A 20,900-nucleotide genomic window follows, 5' to 3' on the forward strand; every position below is an offset into this window, starting at 1 on the left:
AATCAGTTTTCAAGCGGTGGGTGGATACTCCAATCAGTGGCTACAGCTAAGGAAACCAGTGGGCAGCCCAGAAAGAAGACATGTGATGCATGTAAGCTGACCTCTCTGGGTCTGTAGAACAGCAGGCTGAGCCACGGCTCCATGCTGGCCGCTATGGCCTGCCACCCAGTGCCTGTACCTGAACCTTGCCTTTAGCACAGAGGACACAGCCTAGGCCTGGCGGCAGAGGGGGCTCCGTGACAGGTTTGGTTTCCTAGGACGCTGACTCTGGGATGGAGACGAACCTGCCTCACTACAGACAGCAGGGAACTGGAATGGAGAAGGGGAAAGGCAGGACCAGGCCGAGGGAGGCTTTGGAGTGTGGCGTGGTCTCAGTGAAGCCCCCAGGCAACCCGATGGGGACCTCTGAAGCCAAGAGGGTCTTCAGACAGGTCACTAGCTGGGGCAAGAGGGCCCGGACTTCGTAAACTGGCACCAATCATTACATATGGGGGAAGGGCCGTGACCCCCAAGGGAGGTGTTGCTCAGGGACGCCTGGGTAGCTCAGTCGGTTAAGCATCCGACTTCAGCTCAGGTCATGATCTCGCGGTTCATGGGTTCGAGCCACACGTCAGGCTCTGTGCTGACAGCTCAGAGCCTGGAGCCTGCTTCAGATTCTGTCTCTCTCTCTCTCTCTCTCTCTCTCTCTCTCTCTCTGTCTCTGCCCCTCCCCCACTCATGCTCTGTCTCTCAGAAATAAACATTAAAAAAAAAAAAAAAAAGAGTGGCGCAACCTTCGGAAACCACTGGCCATGGCCAATGTATAATTATGTCCCCAGAAATGAAATTAATTGGCAATCAACCTAGGTTTTCTAAGATTGTGTTACCAGAAAGCCCCCAAGCCTGGTGCATAAGGGTCTGGAATTAGTTCTCTCCCTCTTGAATAGTAATCCCCAGGCCTAAGGAAAGAGCAAACGGCATCTGTGGGAAGGGTTTCTAAGGAGATAAAAGGGGACTCATCTCCCTCATCGGCTGATTACAACTGAAAACTGGAAAACCCCAAAAAGCAATGACCTGAAGGCTGTGAAAAGTAAGTACTAGCAGGCAGGTTGGGAAGGAAAGTCAAAACATGAAGAGAAACCAGTATGGCAGACGTGGTTTCCTGTTTGTTTTTTAATCTCCTTTATCTACTGGCCTTGGGCTGAGGGCCAGCTGAAGCGGGGCCTTGGGTAACAGGTGGAGACAGTAAAACCTTCAAGAAAAACTAGTGTTTATGGCCAGAAGACCAGGACAGTGGCCCCTATGAGCAGGAGTGTGGGAGAAGAATCACCACATTTTTCTTCCTTTTCTCCCTAGTCCTACCCTGAGGCCAGAGCCATCGAGGAACCTCATTGCCATGGTGGGGGAGGGGGCGTGGACACCTAACATCCTGAGAGAAGACCCACTTTCTGGATGGAGGAACGTGGACAAAGGGTCCCTGCTGTGTGAAGAATGATTTGTTTCCCTCTGTCTTTTCTCTCTTCACTCCAGAGGAGGCCCAGCCATAAAGAAATGTGCCTGCAGTGGGTTTGGGGGCGGGACAGATATTCTTAGAGAATCTCATCTTGCGGAAGAATCTGGAAAAGGGGACCTGGGGAGTGTGGAGGAAACTCTGGAGAGGAGGGAGCTTGGGAATGGGTTCCCCTAATTCTGCGCATCAACGAATACATGTCCCAACGGTGCCTCCATGGGTCGCACTCAGATATGTAGCAAAGTCTTTTTGAAAACTGAACTGTCACTGGAACCGCTGAACACAGGAGGAAGGAATGTGTGATTCAACCAAGCTGACCACCTGCTTTCAGCAAACAAAAAAAGCACCATTCCGATGTTCTCCAGAGAAAGTAACAGGACCCAGTGTCTCAAAAACAAAAATAAACAAAAAGCACTATTGCAAATGGACAGCCTATGATCCAAAATTACTCAACACACCAAGAACCAGGAAAATGGGACCGATTCACAAGGGAAGAGACAATCTCCATTTACCAGCCCTGAGATGACCCAGATGTTGAAATTATCAAAGACCCTAAGGCAGCTATATTGTAACTATCCTCCACGAGGGAAAGGTAAATATGCTTGAAATGAATGGAACATGTTTTCAGCAGATGAACATAAACTGTATAAAAAAGAAGACTTTAGAACTTCATGATAAAAAAACCGAGTATCTGAAATATAAAAACCACATCACTGAATGGGTTCAGTAACAGAATAGATGACAAATGAAAGAGTCAGTAAGATTGAGGACAGGTAAATATAAATTACAGGGTGAAAAGGACTGAGAAAATAAAGAGTATCAGTGACGTACGGAGCAGTATCAGAATCAGAAGGTTGGACATTCGTGTCATGAGACCCTGATGGAGAGGAGAAACAGATGATGCAGAGAAAATACCTGAAGAGATAATGACTGGAGACATCCTAAATTTGGTTAAAGACTTACACTTCCGGATTCAAGAGGGGCCTGGGTGGCTCTGTTAGTTGAGTGTCCGACTTCAGCTCGGGTCATGATCTTGCGGTTCGTGGGTTCGAGCCCCGTGTCGGGCTCTGTGCTGACAGCTCAGAGCCTGGAACCTGCTTTGGATTCTGTCTCCTCCTCTCTGCCCCTTCCCTGCTTGCGCTTTGTCTCTCAAAAAATAAAATAAAACACTAAAAAAAAAAAAAAAAAGAAATTATGGACGCCAGAAAACAGTGGAATATTTTCTTAAGATTTTATTTATTTTTTTAATGTTTATTGATTTTTGAGGAGGAGGGGAAGAGAATGAGCAGGGGAGGGTCAGAGAGAGGGGGACAGAGGATCTGAAGTGGGTTCTACGCTGACAGCAGCAAGCCTGATGTGGGGCTCAAACTCACGAACCATAAGATCATGATCTGAGCTGAAATCAGACGCTTAACCAACTGAGCCACCCAAGCGTCCCAAGATTTTTTTTTTACTTTTTTATTAAAAAAAAATTAAAAAAAAAAAAATTTTTTTTTTTCAACGTTTATTTATTTTTGGGACAGAGAGAGACACAGCATGAACGGGGGAGGGGCAGAGAGAGAGGGAGACACAGAATCGGAAACAGGCTCCAGGCTCCGAGCCATCAGCCCAGAGCCCGACGCGGGGCTCGAACCCACGGACCGCAAGATCGTGACCTGGCTGAAGTCGGACGCTTAACCGACTGCGCCACCCAGGCGCCCCCCCAAAAAAATTTTTTTAATGTTTATTTATTTTTGAGAGAGACAGAGTGTGAACAGGGGAGGAGTAGAGGGAGGGAGACACAGAATCTGAAGCAGGCTCCAGCCCGAGCCGTCAGCACAGAGCCCGACGCAGGGCCCGAATCCACAAACCATGAGATCATGACCTGAGCCGAAGTTGGACACCCAACCAACTGAGCCACCCAGGTGCCCCTGGAACCCACAATTCTGAGATCAAGAGTCACATGCTCACTGACTGAGCCAGGTGCCCCATCAGTGGAACAACATTTTTAAAGTGCTTAAATAGAAGAAATAATCAAGCCAGGATTCTATGTGGGGCAAAACTACCTTTCAGGGAGGAAGGTGAAGAAAGACATTCTCAGATCAAAGAAGATTAAGAGAATTAATCACTAGCAGACCTGCTCTCAAAGAAATGCTAAAGGGAGGTGTTCAGGCAGAAGAGAAATGATACCAGAGGGAAGCTTAGAACTTAAGGAACGAAGATAGAGCAACAGAATGATAAATATACAAATAAATGTAACAGATGAATTTTCTCCTCTTAAGTTCTTTAAAATACGTATAATGTTGCGGTAAAGTTGTAAGGTTTGTACGCTTTGCTCTAAGTGTTAAAATACTAACTTAGTAGACCACAGTCTAGTTAGGCACCCGTAATTACAATCCTTAGAGAACCACCCCCTCAAAAAAAAACTAAACTAAAATCCTGAGATAGAGCTAAAACATCAACATATAAATTCAAAATGGAATGCTAAGGAATTGAAGTCAATGAAAATCGTGGAGTAAAGGATTCCGAAAGCCAGCCCCTTCATAACAGCAATACAAAATCAACCTTTTTGGATCACTAGCAATGAGCTAAAAGCTTGCGGCATCCCAAGAAGTACCCGCTTAAAAAAATGGCTGATCTTGGTAAGAGCAGTAAACTTTGTGACATCTGACCTTACTCTGCCCTGGGACCAGGCTCTGAAGTAGCCTTGAAAATGGCAGCTGAATTCTTCCTGGGACCAGGGATGAAGTTTTTGGGTTGATGGCGGGGTAGTCCGGAGCCAATGGCCAAGAAAGAATTCTTGAAGACATCATTTGCACAAAAAGGTGATTTTATTAAAGCAAGGGGACAGGACTCGTGGGCAGGAAGAGCTGCACTGGGATTGTGACAGGTAACTCATTATATACCCTCAGGTTGCGAGGGGGTCAGGGACAGAGTAAGTCTCTAAGGAATTTTGGAAGTTCGAGCCCCGCGTCGGGCTCTGTGCTGACAGCTCGGAGCCTGGAGCCTGCTTCGGATTCTGTGTCTCCCTCTCTCTGCCCCTTTCTCGCTCATGCTCTGTCTCTCTCTGCCTCAAAAATAAAATACAAACATTTTTTTAAATTATAAAAAAAAACAAAAAAGCAAAAAACAAAGAAAGAAAAACAGATTCCTGCAGAGGCTTCACTTGCAGGCCGATTCTTACCCACTGGCTGAGCATGGCGGGGAACCCCCGAAAGCCACAGGCTCCTGTGGCTGAGAAAGCACTTGCGGTTGGGGTCCTTTCCAACCAAGGATGGCCCTTAACACGCAGCTGCCTCTGGCTCATTGCTCCTTATCTTGAGGGATGCCCCGAACTCCAGACTTGAAAAAACACACACAGGAATTTATTAGGCAATCTGGTTTGGTCTGCTCTCCTGTCATGGCCTCTGGCCAGGAACACAAGGGCAGACACACCGCAGGGTTACATTTCATCCCACAGGTTAATCTCGGCCCTTTACTGCTCACTGTTCACTGTGACCCTCTGTCATTCCTCACTTTTAGCCCAGGGCAGTGCAACCTCATAGTTACCGGGACCTTTCCTTCCCAAAACTAGTAAATGAGAAATCAAAGCTGATACCTTCCATCGCATGCTAGGAAAAAACCAAGGGAAGCAGACAGCCCTGGGGCGCCCCTGCACGGTGGAGGGGACACTATCCGCTGGGTTTCTGTCAAAAGAAGTGCCTAAAATTGTATCCCGTCTTCTCTCCCTGATGACTGCGGACAGGGCATTGCTGCCACTCACGTTTACTAAGTTTGTTTTTTTTTTCTTTTTTTAATTTTTTATATGTTTATTTACTTTAGAGAGAAAGAGAGAGAGAGACAGAGTATAAGCAGGGGAGGTGCAGGGAGAGGGAGACACAGAATCCGAGGCAGGCTCCAGGCTCCAGGCTGTCAGCACAGAGCCCACGAACCCTGAGATCATGACCTGAGCTGATGTCGGACGCTTGATCAACTGAGCCACCCAGGCGCCCCTCACATTTACTAAGTTTTAAGAATACATTCCATAAACTCTATAAAACAGTTTAGAAAAAATTTATTTGAACATATGAAAGGAAAATTTAGACCCCAATAAAACAGAGAAGCTCCTCGGCGGTGAGGGCGGCCCTGGCCGGGTCCCCCACCCAGCGTCGAGCTCTCGGAGCTACTGGAGACCCTGGGGACAGGGACCCGCCACATTCACAAGCCGAGAAGCCAAACGGACCTGCAAAGGCTGCTCATGACACCCGTGCCTGGCCGCTCGGGCTCCCGGCACATCTGAAACGCCACACAGGCCCTCGGGCTGGCGGAATCGGCACCGGAGACGCCCATCCCATTCGGCGCGCCTTCTTCCTTCCATCCATCCGGTCTGGACTCCTGTGACAGTCACCCCGGCGGGAGGCACCCGGACTTCCCCACGCCGCACAGCTTACGCGCCAAGACAGTCCTGCCGCTGAGGGGCGGGGGCGGGGGCCGCCGGCTGCCCCCCAAAGGTCCTCTTCTATGGGGTGGCTCCCCCTTTCTCTGGAAGGCTTCCTCCGGCCCCGGCGGAAGGCACACTGCCACTTGGCGGCACGCGGGGCCGGACTAGCGGATGGGCCTGAACGGGAACGTCATGCCCGAGATGAAGGTGTGGCCCGGGTGCGTGGGCAGCGCGGGGTGGGCGGCGGGGTGGGCCGGCACGGCCCCGTAGCCCAGCGGGGGCGTGTGGATGTGAGGGTAGAAGCCTGGGGGGAGCGCCGCGTGGGGCGCCTGCTGCACCGGGCCCGAGATCACCAGCTGGAGCAGGCTGCAAATACAAGGACAAGGGTTAGGTGTGCGGCGGCTGGGCGGGCCTGTCCACTCGTGGATGTGCTGCGGCCGGGAAGGACAGAAGGCCTGGATCGGCGGTGGCCTCGCTCGAGCGTCAGGAGGGGCACCAGCTGCAGGTCCAGAGCCTGCCCGTTTCCAGGCATGGAGATCTGTGAACACGCGTTGCATGGGGGCGGCTTGTGGCTGGGGAACAGCGGCAGGAGAAGTGACCTGGAGGTGGCAGGATTGAGTCGGAGACCCCCCCCCCTCCCCCCCCAGCAGAGAGGATCCTGCGGCATCGCATCGGAGAAACCACAAGGCGGCGCTGGAGGCAGGGCGGCGAGAAGGCTGCGGAGGAAGGGTCTGCACGAGCCTTACAGTCCCCAGGAGCTCTGGGCACAGCCTCAGTGTCTGTGGCCCGGGGACTCCCACATGCGGCTCAGCCCCAAGTGTACACTTAGGAGGATCGTGACCAAGGCCCGATGGCACGAAGGACAGCGGGCCCCAGAGTCATGCGTAGTGACTGAGTCTCAACTGAATTCCAAGCACAGCCACTAGAAAGCAGGTCTTTCATAGACTCCGCCCTAAATAGGGTAGGCCCCGCCCCCACGATGGCCCCGCCCCTGGGATGGCCCAGGCCGGGACCCAGCCCTTTCCCACCTTCAGGGGCCACCTCCCCCACCCCCACCAGGAGGCTCCAACCCTCCTGCTCATTTGCTCCTTCACTCCAGGGTGACAGCCACACTCCAGCCCTACTCTTCATACCCCATCACTCCTTCCCCAACACCCTCCCGCCCACCACCGCCCCAAGCCCCAGGTGCCCCGCACCTTCTCCGCCCTGTGCTCTCCTCTCTGTGGTTCGGGACATCCATGGCCTGGGTCTCCCTCCTGGAATCCCCTTCAGTTTCCAGTGTTGGTCCCTTCTGGATCTCCCTGAAGAGTTCCCTCTGATCAGTCCTATCTTCGCCAGCCCCACATTCCCTCCCAGAGAGACCAGCAAAGATTGCTAACTTTCCCACATCAGGAGCTTCCAGGCCTTAGCCCGCCCACCCCCTGCAGTTAGCACCAAATACCCAATCACCCACCCAGTTAACGCCGGAATCAGAGAAGCTTCTCTGGCCCTCTCCTCTTCAGGACGGAGGCCTCCTTCCCCAGCCTGGCCTCTCCCCTCTCTCCCCTGGCCTCTGCGTGGGACAGACTGGCTCTGCTCTCGCTTTCCTAGCTACACCCCAAGGCCACGCCTCAACTGGGTTCTGTGTCTGCAGTGTCTACACCGGCCTCTCCACATCATCAACCATTCACACTCAGGACTTCCTTGTCTCTCCCTCACACTGCCCTGCTGGGTCCAGGAGCAACCCCAGGCCACCCTGCCCTGGCTACTGTCAGCCAGCTACCTGGAGCTCTGACAGGTGGGGGCTAAGTCGTCTGCAGACTGACCGTCACTGCTGCTCCCCCTGTCCACACCACCACCACCCCCCCCCCCCCCCGGTATAAAGTCTGGTGCCCAGAGCCCACGGGAGGAGCTCAGAAAGTAAGCCGAGGTCAGGAAAAAGGCTGGTGCCTGGCCTGAAGCTCTTCTGAGCCCCTTTTCATTTATGTTACTATTTTTTTATAACTCGGGGTGAGGAATTCAATCAAAATAAGCAAACAAATAAATCTAAGGAGGGTGTCACAGAGGCAAAATTTAGGTCATACGTTCGTTTGAACCTGCATACTGTGCCAGAGATAAAATGGGTTTCAAGAAGTTTCCAGTCTATTCAGAAAGACAACAGAAAAAAGACTATCACAAGTCAAAGAAAGTTTCCAAGTGACTACAAGTCCTCTGCGTGCATCGGTGCCAGGCTGCCCGTCCGGTATGTGCCAGGAGGGCAGGGCCTAGCGCCAGCTGTTAGGTTCCACCGGGGTTCCAATGGTTCTAGCGATAATGCTGAGGTGACAAAGGATTTAAACCCTGTCATCATTTTAATGCCCTAAAAACATTAGATATGAAATAAGAGCTGTGCACAAAGAAGAGAAATACTACAACGGGATTATTGGAAGAGGGGCAGAAAGATACCTATTTATACAAACAACGTCTTCAGATGCCAGGGGTGGGGGTGGGGGCAAGAAAGGAACAGTATGGGCTCTTGAGGGAAAGGTGGCCCTCTGGACAGCTGTCTATGCTGTTGACAGAGTATCTCAGGCAGGACCGTTCTACCTCACCAGGAGCCATCGCACTCCACCAATACGATACTCAGTTATACTCGGTTTTTGGATCTACCCAGACACCTGACGGAAGCCGCCCCTCGCTGCGGGGTCTGACACGGAGTCCCCAACCACACTCGGGGACGCAGACCTCAGGCTGCAACCACTCTCGCCATCAGCCCACGAGCTGGCCTTTGGCCGATCCCGGTTACTGGTCTGCCACATGTGCCCAGGCGCACCGGCCCTGGCGGCGATGGCGGGCCAGGCCCTGGGCAGCCGTGAGCACACGCGGCGGGCTCGCGCACCCTCCATCCACACTGCCTGCCAACGCCGGCCCTGGAGCCCCGGCCCCTGACGGTCTAAAGAAAGAAGAGTGTTAGTAATCCTACCGGCTTCACTGACTGTTTTCTGTCCCTGTGCACACTACCCTGGTGGCCGGAGTTCTGCCTTCAACTGTAACATTTCCTCATCAGGACGCCACAATTACTCTTTTCAGTGGATACATAATTTCTGCCCTTCTGATGTATCACTACTAATTTACTAGGGATTCCCATGCTTTGGGACTGTTAGGTTGCTTCCAACTTTTTGCTACTAGTGATGCTGTATTTTCATGAAACATTTTTGCACCCTTGGCTTCTGCTTCTTAGAGTCAATGAAACTAATCACATCAAGTGACATGCCTAAGTTTTGAGTATAACAGTAAGAGCAACAGCAGCTAATACTTCTTAGATACTTGGTACACACCAAGGCCTGGTCCAAGCACTGAGTTTTTACTCTAATCTTCGCAAAAATCCTACCTCAGGGGCGGGGCAGGAGAGGTGAGGGGAGCAGACAAGAGGCAGGTACTGTTATTTTTTTGATTTTACATCAAAACAAGGCAGTGGGAGATAAGGAACTTGCCGAAGGTCATTCAGACGGCAAGCAGCGGCCTGGACTCTCCCCCAGAAGCTGTGACCACACAGCTCCCGCTCCTCACCTCTGTCATCACCACTACCCCCAAATCATGACAATAGCCACCATTTACGGGCAGATTCCCACGAGCCAGAGACTCGGCCTGGAAGTTTACAAGCACCAACACATTTGATCCTTCCTCCAACCCCGGGCACAGGCGAATTACCCGCCCCCTCCCCCGGCCAACTTTACAGAGGAGGAAACAGAGGCTCAGAAACAGGTGAAGGGATTGCCCGAGCAGCACAGAAAACCAGTTAGACCCATGCTCAGAACCCAGTCAGTGCCATCCATCGACAAGGCCTAACTGCCACGCTGTGCCCTAGGCCAGGGCTCTGAAGTGTTTCCCAGAGGGCTGCGCAACCCACAATACCACCAACAACACGCGCATGGACGCCGGGAGTCACCACAAAACACGTGCGCTAATTTAAGTGAGCGGTAAATGGCTCCAAGCTTGCTCAGGTTTCTTTTCTGGACTCCCAGGCAAGGTGACCGCATCTCCTCGAGTTGCTCTCTCACGTGGGTCATGCTATATCACCCCCCACTTATCATCGGGTCCTTCGGCAGCTCCTTACACATGGAAGCCAGGAAGCTGGCTGTCCTGTCCAGGAAGCCAGGACGAGAAGTCCAGCCCGCCCCCGCCCAGGTAGAATTATTCGAGAGGGCACTTACTTATTATGGGGCAGCCTGGAGCACAGGGTTCTCAGGTCATCTGAAATCAAGGAGACGCATGGTCAGGAATAGACCAGAGACAACAAGGTGAAATGTTCACTGAGTTCTTTTCAAGGACACCAGTAAGATAGCAATAGTGCCTGTACTGCCTTTTCCCATCACCACTCAGAAACTGCAGTCTCTTGGGGCGCCTGAGCGGCTCAGTTGATTAAGTGGCCAACTCATGGTTTCAGCTCAGGTCAATCTCCCGGCCTCGTGGGTTTGAGCCCTGCATCAGGCTCTGCGCTGGCAGCACACCTACTTGGGATTCTCTCTCTCTCCACTCTCTGCCCCTCCCCAACTCATGTGGTCTCTGTCTCTCTCAAAACAAACTTAAAAAAACAAAACAAAACAAAAAAACCCTGCGTTCTCTCTTCCTTCAATTCTTGTTTTAACAATGAGGCCCCCAAAAGAGTACATGCCTCAGGAGAAGGGGCAGGTCTACTGGCAATCTGGCAGGTGGCTAGGAAAGGCTCCAGTGGCAAGGCTCTCACTGAGCAGAGCAGATGGCCCAGGTGTCCCAAGAGTGCTGAGTGGGAAACGTTATCACGTGAGCGCCAGCTGGGGCCACAGGCCACTTCTGTAAGCCCACAGTCACTAAACAAGCACAAGTTCTACGAGACACTGGGAGAGGCCAGCACCGCAGTGGAGAATCAGGGACCTGGATGCAGGTGAAGGGAATGTTTTGTGCACTTGAACCTGTGCACCGTGGTAGGTAACGTATGCCTCAATAAAAAAAGGATGCAGGAAAAGAAAGGGTTCTCTGTGAGGAGAGACAGTGAGGGATCATCCTCACTCCCAAAGGGTCCCTGCTCCTGGGCAAAGCGGCCAGGAGACACTCAGACATCACAGTCAGCATTCTACCTGGGGAAGCTGTGCAACTTTGCCCTCGTCCTTCACGCTACGAGGAGAGAAGCTGTGAAGGGGCAGAGAGCAGCACTGGTCCAGGAGTCCCTATTTTCCTTCCAGGAGGGCCCGGGCGAGGGAGTCCTCACCTCTCGTGCACAGCAGGGCTCCGGAGGCCATGGCCACCTGCAGGGCCTGCGCCAGCCGGTCCAGAGAGAGCTCGATCTCCTGGGAGGCGTTTAGGGGGTTCAGTTCATCCGCCAACCTGTTGATCTCCTCTACCAGTGGGACCATGTGGTCAAACAGGACGAGCCCCAGGCGCCCATAAAGATTCTTCTCGGTTAAGTGCACCTGCAGCATCATGAGGACCTGGAGGACGTTGAGGTGGAGTTTCGAGTACAGGAGGTGGGGGTCTCTGTCCATCCCTCCCGAGTCCTTTGTAACTTTGGTGGTGACGTGCCCGTTGGACAAGGAGGGCTTCTTCTTCCGTTTATAAGCCAGAGGGGCCTTCACACACCAGCGGATCAATCCAGTGAGCGGCGTGAGCTCTAAAAATCCTATTGGGAGATTGGCGGCAATCGGGGTATTTAAAAAAGTGATGAGAATCAACCTCGGGTCCTCAAAAATCCAGCTGACAATCATCTCGAGCAAGTCCAACGGTGGGATGAGGTCATCTGCCAACAAAGATGCCGTAAGTCAGGTGGGTGTGCGGCCCCAGTGACGGAAGCAGATGGCGGGAGATGGACCCCGAAGTGCACACAGCTCAGCAGCACCTGATGTTCACACTACATGCTCTGCCTACCCATTTTCTGTCTCCTTTCCTAGAACATCCCCTCCGTGAGGGCTGAGACCCTTGTCCTGGCCAATGTTTAGCCCCGGAACCAGGACTGTCTGGCCACAGTGGGGTTCAAAAAAATATGTTAAATCGACACTTCCCTAGAACTCCTCCAATGCCCTGAAGTTCATCCCATGGGTCAATGTAAATACATCTGCACACTCTTTATGTCCCAAACTACCGCCAACCCCCCATCCCTTCCCGGAGAGTAGCTTTTGTCTCCTGTGATGGCTACAGTGGCCTTCACAGAACAGTTCAGAGTGCGGTCTGTGGTCAGTCAGCTACCAAGAGCCATCCCAGCCCCAAATCTGGAATCTTTGTCTACGCAAAGCCTGACCTGCCATGACCCTGGAGACCCTGCACGTTCCATAGCCTACACAGAGAAGAGCAATAAAAATAAATGTTGACATTCCTTCTGGTTTTGCGATGGGCCAGGCACTGTTCTAAATCCTTTACACAGATTAACTCACTCCTCAAACAAGCCACCTATTATAGAAAGGATGAGGAAATTGAGGCACGACGATGTTAAGTCACTTCCCCAGGACTCACTAAAAGTATGAGGTCAGGGGCGCCTGGGTGGCTCAGTTGGTTTAAGTGTCCAACTCTGGCTCAGGACATGATCTTGTAGTTCATGAGTTGGAGCACCATGTCAGGCTCTGCGCTGACAGCTCGAAGCCTAGACCCTGCTTCGGATTCTGTGTCTCCCTTTCTCTCTGCCCATCTCACACACTGTCTCTTTCTCTCAAAAATAAATATACCTTAAAAAGTTAAAAAAAAAAATGAGTATGGGGTGCCTGGGTGGCTCAGTCGGTTGAGCATCCGACTTTGGTTCAGGTCATGCTCTCACGGTTCGTGAGTTCGAGCCCCATGTCGGGCTCTGTGCTGACAGCTCAGAGCCTGGAGCCTACTTCGGATTCCGTGTCTCCCTCTCTCTCTGCCCCTAACCCACTTGCATTCTGTCTCTGTCTCTCCCAAAAATAAATAAACATTTAAAAAAAATTAAGTATCACAGACCAAGGATGATGAATAATCAAATTCTGTGTACCTGAGGTCCATTAAAAAAAAAAAAGCTTTGGAGAGGCTGGGTGGCTCAGTCAAGCGTCTGACTTCAGCTCAGGTCATGATCTCAGTTTGTGAGTTCGAGCCCCGCATCAGGCTCTCTGCTGACAGCTCAGAGCCTGGAGTCTGCTTCAGATTCTGTGTCTCCCTCTCTCTCTGCCCCTCCCCCACTCGCACACTCTGTCTTTCTCTCTCTCTCAAAAATAAATATTTTTAAAAAAGTTTTTAAGTATGAGGCCAGCCCAGATCTGGCTTCAGGTGGCCTGGCTCTTAACCAGCTGGCCGCACTGCCATCCTGGGGCTGGTGCACAAAGCCCTTGGGTCGTCTGCGAGCACGGGAGCAGGTGTCCGGCCTCCTGTCTCTGGGGCTGTCGAGCCCTCAGCTGGAGGAGCGCTAAAGATGACAGAAGCCCGTCCAGGACGCTGAGGCCGGAGCCGAGCATGAGACAGGAGAGTGTGGGGCGAGCGAGACACGTGTGCATGGAGGCTCCAGCTGCTCTTTCTCAAGGGACCGGGGCCTTCTTCCCTGAGATCATGCCTTCTGCTCTGCAGTTAAACTGTGCCCTGCTCTTCCGTCATGAAATGTCGTCCACAGCCTTTACTTGGCAAAATGTGTGTGTGGGGGGGGGATGGGGGGGACCCTGTGTGTGGCCCCTTTATCACCCGAGAGGGAACGCCAATTTCACACCTTCTTGCCGGGCACGCCACCCCTCCTGCCCGACACACACACACACACACACACACCTGCTGAGGCACATCCGAGAGCCTAAGGGAGGTGTGTGTACCCAGCGTGTGCAGTGTGTGTGTGGACTCGAGCGAACCATCCTACTCAGAGACCCAGCTTGTCTGCACCATCCGGGCAAAACAAGGTTCTGTCTCCTTAGGGGAGTTTCTTCCATCCTGTGGTCTGGAAGGCACAGACTCCCCAGGAAGACTCCCAAGAGCAACAGCGGTCACCATTCTGACCGTGGACTCCAGGTCCATCCGCCAGGGCCACCGCACCACTGCTGTGTGCCCGGCGACCTCCCTATCTCCAGACTCACCAGGCTGTATACATTAGAAATGTACAGCTTTTTGTACGTCAATCATACCTCCATAAGGCAGTTGTAAAAAAAAAAAAAAAAATCACTGACATATCAGACTGGCATACTGGCTTAAGAGAAAAACACCATGTCTCACGTCCATGCTAGAACACTGGCGGTATTCTCTGAACATTGCCTCCTTTTCCACGCTAATCTGTTCCCAGTGTTAAGGTCAATTTCCGCCCTTGATGGCGTGGAATCACTGATCAACCGGGAAGCTACACAAAGGGTTGAATTAAATCTTTCCTATGGGAAAACTAAGGGCCCGACTACTGTTCCCAGCTATCCAACGCTCTGAGGAAGCCTCTGCAGGAGAGCGCCAGGGAGAATCCCACTCCAGCCGCAGGGCACCGCTCACAAGACCTGCCCTAGTCCCAGGGGCACGCTGCCGTGACAGAAAAGGCAGAAAGCGCATGTGACCATGATACGCATGTCAACGTCCACATTACGTCCACGCGAGCTTTCTCAAGAGAACGGAAAAGCTGAACAGCAAGGGGGGCGGAAATAAAGGTCCAAGTATATACTCAGGGTGCTGCTGGGCTGTACAGAAGCAGAAATGTCATTGAAGGCTCTCCAGCTGCTGGTTTAGGCTTCAGACCAGAATAGGAGACTGTTGGTCGGCCCTCTGAGCAGCAAGAGCGGAGGGCAAAGGAGGAGGAACCTGAAGCAGAAAAGCAGGCTTTTCTGCAGAAAAACTGCTCACCAGGATGAGGTCCAAAACTTTCCCATGTGGAAACCCAGGGCCGCAGCCCGTCCAGGGGCTCACATGAGCCATGGGGGTCACACAAGGACAGAGCCCTGTTTGCCTCACAAAGCCCTGTTTGTCAACCCGTGTTCCTCGGAAGTCATCCCTGGGGAGGAAAGAAGGCAGCAGAGCCCAGTGAGTGTGGGTCTGAGACTCCCACTCCAGCTCAACCGGAGAGGTTGATACTGGTTTTCTCGATTTGGAGTCTGCAGAAAATGACTGGACCAGAGGGCCCTGACGCTGGGCGGGGACGGGGCACACGGGCTCCTCCCAGTTGAAGTCAAATGCCATCTACTGGCTGTCCAGAGAACTTCACCCGGCATCTCCCTGAGGAAGCCTCAGAAACCTCACAACAGAAGCTGCACGCGAGCCTCCTCATGCACAGGCTGAGAACACGTCACCACCTCGGTGTGATTGTTGCCAAAAATGTTGAACTCAAATCTTGCACAAGGAAACGACCAGATAAATCTAAATTGAGGGACATTCTGCAGAACAACAGGTCTGAGCTCTTCCAAAACATCGGTGTCAGGGGGCACCTGGGTGGTTCGGTCGGTTAAGCGTCTGACTTTGGCTCAGGTCATGATCTCCCAGTTTGTAAGTTCGAGCCCCACGTCGGGCTGCGTGCTGACAGCTCAGAGCCTGGAGCCTGCTTCGGATTCTGTGCCTCCCTCTCTCTCTGCCCCTCCCCTGCTTGTACTCGGTCTCTCAAAAATGAATAAATGTTAAAAAAAAAAAAAAAGTCAACATCAAAGAGACTTTTTAAAATGCTTCATCTGTTCAAGATTTGAAAGGGCCAAAATGACGTAACAGTCATGTATAATGTATGATCCTTGATGGAATCCTGAATTCTCCGGACCTCTGGGGGGGGACAGGGGAGAGGTTATTATTGAGATGATCAGGGAAATCTGAATATAGGCTATATAAGAGAAAATACTGTTCCCTCAATATTTAGTTTCTTAGGCGTGATAACGGTATCTTGGTTAAGTAAAGGAATGTTCTTGTTCCTGGGAGAAAGATACATGTTTAAGGACTTAGTACAAGACGTTAGTAACAAACCCTCAAAAGTTCAGGAAAAACCAGTACTTGTGAGTGAATGTGAGAGAGGGACAAAGAAAGAGAGAAAGAAAGGAGGAGAGAAACATGGCGAATGTTAACAGGTGGTGAACCCAGGCGGGAGTCTTACAACTTACAATAATCTTGTAACTTTCCCGAAGTTTTGTTATGTTTCAAAATAACAGTGAGGGATAACGAAGCAAATCCTGCCTGGGGAGAAAGCCATGACTTCCCCAGACATCTGACCCTAGCGTGTTTTAGGCCGTCTGCCCCTCGGACCACTCCGAACCAGGCAAGAGGGAATGACTAAGGAAAGCTCCCTGCTAGCAAGTTCCAGAAGTCAGGGTGGCCCACTTCCTTCGCTTTCGGCCAAAAATAAAACACACATTTCAGAAGAAAACAAACAAAAACAGAAACGCCAAAGCATTCACTAGACATTTTACCTGGGCGTTTGAGGGGACACGAAAGTGGCCAAGAACTGAACTTGTTGACAGCAACAAGCTGTTTAAGGCTCACCTGACGACAGGTCATAGAGCGCAGTGACGGACGTGATGAACTGGCAGCAGAAGCGAGGGCTGGCACTGAAAATCTGCTTCAGAGTCTGCACGGATCCGGGCACCAGACAGCAGTAGTCGTCCACCAGGGCCCTGGCTAACCTCACGCAGTAGACCACCGGCGTCCGCTGGAAAGAAGCAACAGTCCACGTGACTACAGGTGTCGTGAGCTGGGAGGCTACAACCACCTACACACGGGGAAGACCCCCCCCCAGAACGGGCACATCCACTTCCCAGAGAAGATAAAGACGTTCACAGCTAACTCCGAAGCAGGGCTTGGCAAGCAAAAGCCCACGGACCAAATCCATCCCGGTTTTTGTAAGTCAGAGACGAGTATCTGCTCATCTGCTGGCCTGTTGTGTAAGGCAGCTCCTATGCTACCAGGACAGAGTTGAGTGGTTGCGAAACACTCTGCATGATCCGCAGAGCCTCAACTATTTCCTGTCTTGCCCTTTACACAAAAGGCCTGCTGACCCCTTGCTTTGAAGTGCAGTTAGTAAAGATCACCTCGGACTTCAGAGGAGGAAATGACAACTTTTGGGACCTGACAGGTAAGACTCCAAAGGCAGAAATGAACGGTGGCTACCACTTTGAAGAGCTTGAGGAGAGTTTGTGAGCTATCACGTGATTTAGAGCAGTGCTTTCTCACTTTCTCTTACAATCCTATCCTTATGGGTTCCCGTGATTCTTTCAAATCCTGTATCACCAGCCTCTCCTGCCTTTTTCCTTCCCACTCAGAGGCCGATGTGTAGCTAGGGCCACATTCAACAGCTGCTCAGGATGTTCTAGTTCCAAGGGCCAACTGTGGCCTACAGGGAAAACTGCAAGGAGAGAGCATGCCAGATTGTTCCCTCAGGCTGAAATTTGCCCCCACAACCTCAAACCAGCCAACCCCACCTTCCCTAGCAGGGAGGGGTAGCCACTCACCCCTGGGGGTGGAGGGCTGGTGGCGGTGACAATCCCTGACTCAAGCCACCAAGACCCTGCCATTGACATCCGCTTTTATTTTGCCAAAAAGCCAGCACAATAGCATCAGGAGAGATAAATGGGAAATTATGTAATGAATTACAGGGGGCTAAGCCTGACTTCACTAAGTTACCAGGGGATAGAGGTAATTGTGAGATTAAATACAGCACACACCATCAGTTCAGATTCCCCAGAAGTCAGACTGGTGAGAATGAACGTATAGATTCCACTGAAGCTTACCTGTGTGCTACAGAGACCAATATATATGTTTCTAACCAAATTCTGAGGATAAACAGATTTCAAGCAAAACATCTACATAAACTGGGGAGGGGGAAACAACCCCAAATGATTTCAAATACTTGAGAATTAAGCAGGTCTGTGAAACTGAACGTGGTAAATTCTGTTAGCTTAATAGCGAATCGTGTTAAGCAAAGTTCTGATTAACAATTACTCTAGGGGCACCTGGGTGGCTTAGTCAGTTAAGTGTCCAGCTTTAGCTCAGGTCATGATCTCACGGTTCATGGGTTCAAGCCCCACATCAGGCTCTGTGCTGACGGCTCAGAGCCTTGGAGCCAGGTTTGGATTCTGTGTCTCCCTCTCTCCCTGCCCCTGCCCAGCTTGTGCTCTGTCTCTGCCTCTCAGAAACAAATAAATGTTAAAAGTTTTTTTAAATAATTACTCTAAGTAGATTATCAGTTTCTGAAAGACTCTTGAGTAACAAAAGGCAAAACAAAATGAATCTTTCAAAATACCAGCTAACACAAAATCTATTGTAAATATACATCTTTTCCTTTGATATTTAAAAACGGCTCTTCTGTCCATATCCATTGGGAGAGCCATCATGTTTGCAATGTCACCCTGGAACAATGCAAAATAAGTTACGTGCTTACTGACCCAACTGTATAATTTAACTTATAATGATCTTTAAACAAACAAACAAACAAACAATCCTATCTTGGAGGCTACATGTGTAGCTGTTTTCAGAATACTAACTTACCGTATTCAACTAAGGAAAATGATTTTTCACTTGTTCTGAAGATGGAACTTTTTTTTCCTCTCAAGTCCATTTACCACTCCAAACTATTATTTTCTCAAGAAGGGATACTACCTGTCTATAAACATAGAAGGAGGCTATCAGCGTGCAGGGTAGCAACACAGAGGAGATAACATACAGAAAAGGCCTCTCCTGAAATCCAAACAAGGGAAAATTCCTGACACTAAACTCCTCTTCAGAGGCTCTCAGAAGGCTCTTTCTAGAGAAGTACCTGAAGCCAGGAGGCTGCACACTCCAACACTGGGATCCGACAAACAGCCACCGCCATGGACACCAGTTTTCCCAACAAGCTCATCCGGCTGTCATCAGCCTTGTTCCCTTGGGGGCTGAAAAGGGATGAGAAAATAATCTGCCGGACAGAGTCCTTGGTTTGCTCCTGGAAATAATTGCACATGATTTCAAGAAGTTGGAGCTCCTGAAGTGAATTCAACCTCTGTAAAACAAATCCAAGAAAAACGATAAAAAAATTTAGCTTCAACAGATGCGTTAATTCGTAGAGTAAGAAAACAGGAAATACTATTCCCCACCCCCACCCCACCCCCCGCCCAGGGAACTGTTCACCCCTCTAAAGGCCGGGTCCCAGGGGGCAGAACTCTGTTAATCTCGGGAAACGTCACTATACAGAATCGTACATCATCCTGGGTGGACTCAGGATGACCTACAGCGGTTTAAGACTCTCGGTTACGGGCCTTTAACGTCTCTTCCTGTAGCAGTACTGACACCCGGCTGTCGCACGCCCCGCAAAACAGGCACACGGCTGAGCAATGCTCAGGACGCCAGAGAAGGTGGATCTGGGCTGCTGTGCAGGAGCACGGCCAAGGGCGAGAACGGAGCCTGAGATAGCAAGCGGGTCTGTGGTTTGGCAAATGCTTGCCACCTCGAGAGGCGGAAAAGGAGCGGGAGTTTCCTTGTCGCGGACGCGGGCATCCCGGCCGCCCGCCGCACCTTGGGCTGCGCGCCGCGCTCCTTGGGCACCTGGAACACGAACTCCTCGAGCAGCTCCACGGGGCCCTTGTCCACGATGGGCAGCGGCGCGCTCTGCAGCTGGCTGCTGAAGTAGATGTCCAGGTGGTACAGCACCTCCTTGGCGGCGCTCAGCGCGTCGCGGCGCAGCAGCGAGTGGCGGATGTCGCTCATGGTGCGGCCGCTGCGGCCCGGGGCGTCCAGAGCGCGTCCGCACTTCCGCCCCGGGCCCCGCGGGCGCGCCCGCCGCCGCCGAGACAAAGAGGCCGCGACACGACCTCTGCCCGCCGACCCCGGCGCCCGCCCGTCCGCCGCTCCCGCTCCGTCCTGCTCAGGGGGCCATCGCCGCCGCCGGCCAGCGGGCGCCCGGCTGTGCGACTGCGGCGCCACCGAGGGCAGCGGGAGCCCGACGCCGCGGGGCCGAACGGCGGCGGAATGCCGAGCGCGGCGACGGCGGCCCGCAGGGGCCAAGCGCGGGCCGCGGCGAGGCCCGGACTCTCGGGAGGGCGCCACCTGGCGGCTCGGCCGGCCCGCGCGGAGGTACGCCCCGCCCCTCAGGCCCCGCCCCCGGGCCCCGCGACCGCCTGTGGGTCCTGCGGGGGCTCGCTGGGCCGCCGCACCCGCCACTGAACGCTCATTGGACTTTGCGCTCCACTCGCCCGCGCGCAAGACGAGAAGTTCCCCTTGCTTCCTCTGCGCGGCGCTCAAAGCCTATTGGATTGGATTTGACCGCGCTTTCCCACCTGTAAGGTAGGCTGGTGTGCTGAGCCGTAGCTCAGGCTTTGGCAGTTCATTGTCAAGATTACGTCTACTCCGGAACTCTTGGCGCTGCAGTGACAAATGATACCCCCTTACCCCTGGCCTCCAGCTTCTAGTCCCGAGTCCTCTTCCCCAGTCCCCTCTTCCCAATCCCCAATCCTGAGCAGCCTGGCCATGGGAATCTTAGGTATTCTGCTCCTGAAAACCCTCCCCTCCAAAACCCCCTCAGCACTTTCTATGAAACTCTTACACATTCATCTCTTTGCACTGAATTAACGGGACAGTGGAGGGGTGGGGGGTGATAGTTTGGAATTTTAAAAATAGGGCAGAGGTGGCTCAGTCGGTTAAGCGTGGAACTTCGGCTCAGGTCATGATCTCACCGCTGGTCGCTTCATGCCCCGCCTCTGGCTCTGTGTTGACAGATCAGGGCCTGGAGCCTGCTTAGAACTGTGTCTCCCTCGCTCTCTGCCCCTCCCCCACTTGCACGCGCTCTCCTTCTGTCTCTTTCTCAAAAATAAACATTAAAAAAATTTTAATAGGTCAGAAAAGACTTGAACGTGGCCACAAGAGGCCAGTGAAGGGCAGGGGACCACCAGCACAGGAATGGGCCTTGTGTAAAAGGCCCATGCTGACCCAAGGGAGGGCCTGGGTGAGGGGTGCTGGATATGGTTAAGGAGATAAGAAGCCAAGGCCTTTCCCTAGGAGGGATGGGAAGGGTGCAGCCTGGCACAACCCCAGGTCACTAGAACTCTCCCGCACATGTGGGGACACAGCCAAGGCCCCTCCTGTCAGAAGTCTGAGGTCTGGAGTCTAGAGCGGGAGACCAAGGTTAGCTGGGTCCTCTGAGAAGGCATCTCTGGTCCCCTTGACACCAGGACTTCAGAT

General features: G+C 52.3%; 1 protein-coding gene across 2 annotated transcripts; it reads right to left on the bottom strand.

Moving 5' to 3' along the window:
- Positions 1 to 5,505: 5,505 nt before the first annotated feature.
- On the bottom strand, positions 5,506 to 19,718 carry INTS15 (integrator complex subunit 15). 2 transcript variants are annotated; one of them, XM_047839236.1, is made up of 6 exons: positions 19,269 to 19,718; positions 18,505 to 18,726; positions 16,236 to 16,401; positions 11,095 to 11,619; positions 10,061 to 10,100; positions 5,506 to 6,254 (listed from the first exon to the last, which is right to left on the bottom strand). In XM_047839236.1, exons 1-6 carry the CDS (start codon positions 19,428 to 19,430, stop codon positions 6,053 to 6,055), a joined length of 1,317 nt encoding a protein of 438 aa, XP_047695192.1. In that variant the 5' UTR covers positions 19,431 to 19,718; the 3' UTR covers positions 5,506 to 6,052. The 2 variants fall into 2 exon arrangements, with proteins under 2 accessions (XP_047695192.1, XP_047695191.1); XM_047839235.1 differs by having other exon boundaries at positions 19,239 to 19,717.
- Between the last annotated feature and the right edge of the window lie 1,182 nt (positions 19,719 to 20,900).

The sequence above is a fragment of the Prionailurus viverrinus genome, chromosome E3 (assembly GCF_022837055.1).
Source record: "Prionailurus viverrinus isolate Anna chromosome E3, UM_Priviv_1.0, whole genome shotgun sequence".
NCBI lineage: Eukaryota > Metazoa > Chordata > Mammalia > Carnivora > Felidae > Prionailurus > Prionailurus viverrinus.